The 1,825-nt window shown below is 45.0% G+C and overlaps 1 protein-coding gene across 1 annotated transcript in view; it reads left to right on the forward strand.

The window, feature by feature from the left end:
* Positions 1-980, forward strand: part of PPTG_22174 (hypothetical protein) — a gene marked incomplete at both ends in the record, with an annotated part of 5,384 nt that extends 4,404 nt beyond the window's left edge. Inside the window, one exon of the mRNA XM_008902068.1 lies at positions 277-980. Coding sequence (XP_008900316.1) covers positions 277-980 — 704 coding nt within the window. The remainder of the gene's footprint in view (positions 1-276) is intronic.
* Between the last annotated feature and the right edge of the window lie 845 nt (positions 981-1,825).

The following is a 1,825-nucleotide window of genomic DNA, read 5'->3' on the forward strand; positions in this document are numbered from 1 at the left end:
AAGAAGTAAAAACGGATCTGATTTTTTTTACTTCGAGTAATATGAAAAATCTGATCCGCTTAGAACCGGCTACTAGCCACACCAACCACACCTCGACATGCTCTATTAACTGCAACAGTTCGTGCAAATACATAGTACTTTCGCACCTTGCTGAAGCACGCGAATCATTGACGGAATCATTTCTCAATCAACCGCATCGTGTGCACCACCCTGTTACCAGCTCAAAGATGAACCTTGGCGTCTTCGTTCTCGGTGCCCTTCTCTTTTTCATGGCAGTCAATGCCAACATCCCTACAATCGACCACGACGAAGTACAACCATTCGAAGAGATGGAACCAACCACAGACTCGGAGAAGTCTGCTATCAAGTACAAGCCGCAACTGCATATCTCAGACGGTTGCCACCCGTACCCTGTTGTCCAAGCTGACGGCTCCGTGAGCGCTGGTTTGAAATGGTCAGGCAGGTACAGAAGTGGCTGCAAAGGCTCCGACTTGGGGTCCCAGGTCTATTCTCGATCCGCCTGGTACAAGGGCAAGTGGGCCATCATGTACGCTTGGTATTTCCCAAAGGGGGCGAATCCCGTGTCTGTGTTTGGATCTGGTCACCGTCACTACTGGTTGCATGCAATCGTGTGGACGGACAGTCCGAACCCTGACAACTCGACTATTCTCGGCGCGTCGATGGCTGGTACTACGAACAACGAGAAGACATCAACTGTGAAGTCAAAATATCTTGCAAATGGGACGAGCCTCAAACTCGATTCCTTCGTGGGCTTGTGGACAGGTATCCAGGCTCTGCGGCTAACGAAAAAGTCCGGTGAAACCCAGGACCTTATCACATGGGAACAACTAACGGACGAAGCGCGTGATGCTCTGAGCGACTTCAGCTTCGAGTCTAGTGAATCACGCGAATGGGTGGTGATGCCGCTTAGGGATTCGGCCTTCAAGGTACTTCTGAAGAACTCTTATCCGTTTAGGTAGTGGGTACAACTCACACGGAAACAGCTCTGGGCAATAGTGCTAGAAGAAGTCGATGGAAGCTGTTGTGGGGTTTGCAAGAACAAAAAAAACTAGGGCTACGCGTAGACTGGGAGGGCTAGCAATTAATACCTACAATAGTTTTTTTTCCTTCAAAATTGTAGTGGTATTCAATGAAAAGCTTATACATGCATTATTAAGAAAAACACTTCTCGAAACGAGCGAGAAAATATATCGACAGTCTTAATTGTATATGAACGTTTTATATACTAAGATCTTCGATATATCTGAAAGGTTCATTAGCTGGTGTAAACGCAGCAAAGTATGTAGTTAGGTAGTAGTGCTGAGACCAGTTCTGTTCGGACTTTCCTGTTTTTTTTTACTCTTTAATAAGGGTAAACCGATGTTCTTGTAGCTGCTGCAATCAGCTTTCATTCAGCAAAGACGCTTACAGAGTGCACCACTATAATTTTTTATTAGAAAGAAAAGTGTTCCTCAAGGTCTCTTTGGCGCAGAAAGACTGCAAAACAAATCTTTCATATTGTTTGGCTTTAATCTATTTCCAGCCAAAGCTTGATCGTAGCAATATTTACGTATAAAATGTGCATCTCCTGCGCCTGCTTCATCAGCATCTGCTTCATGCTTACTAATTCATGCTGGTGAAGCTGTATTGTGCTTCTACAGATTGACAATCTAGATAGAGCCAAATTTCAAAATGGGTGGTTAGTGCTGCGGCTTCAGTAGGTAGCACGGACCGGCGAAGAATACTTGCATTAGCATAGTTTCTGGTCAAAGTTTGTGTCTTTCGAAAACAGATAGCCCATTATACCGTCTTTACGTACACAGTA

This window comes from Phytophthora parasitica (genome assembly GCF_000247585.1).
Source record: "Phytophthora parasitica INRA-310 unplaced genomic scaffold supercont2.12, whole genome shotgun sequence".
NCBI classification, from domain to species: domain Eukaryota; phylum Oomycota; class Peronosporomycetes; order Peronosporales; family Peronosporaceae; genus Phytophthora; species Phytophthora nicotianae.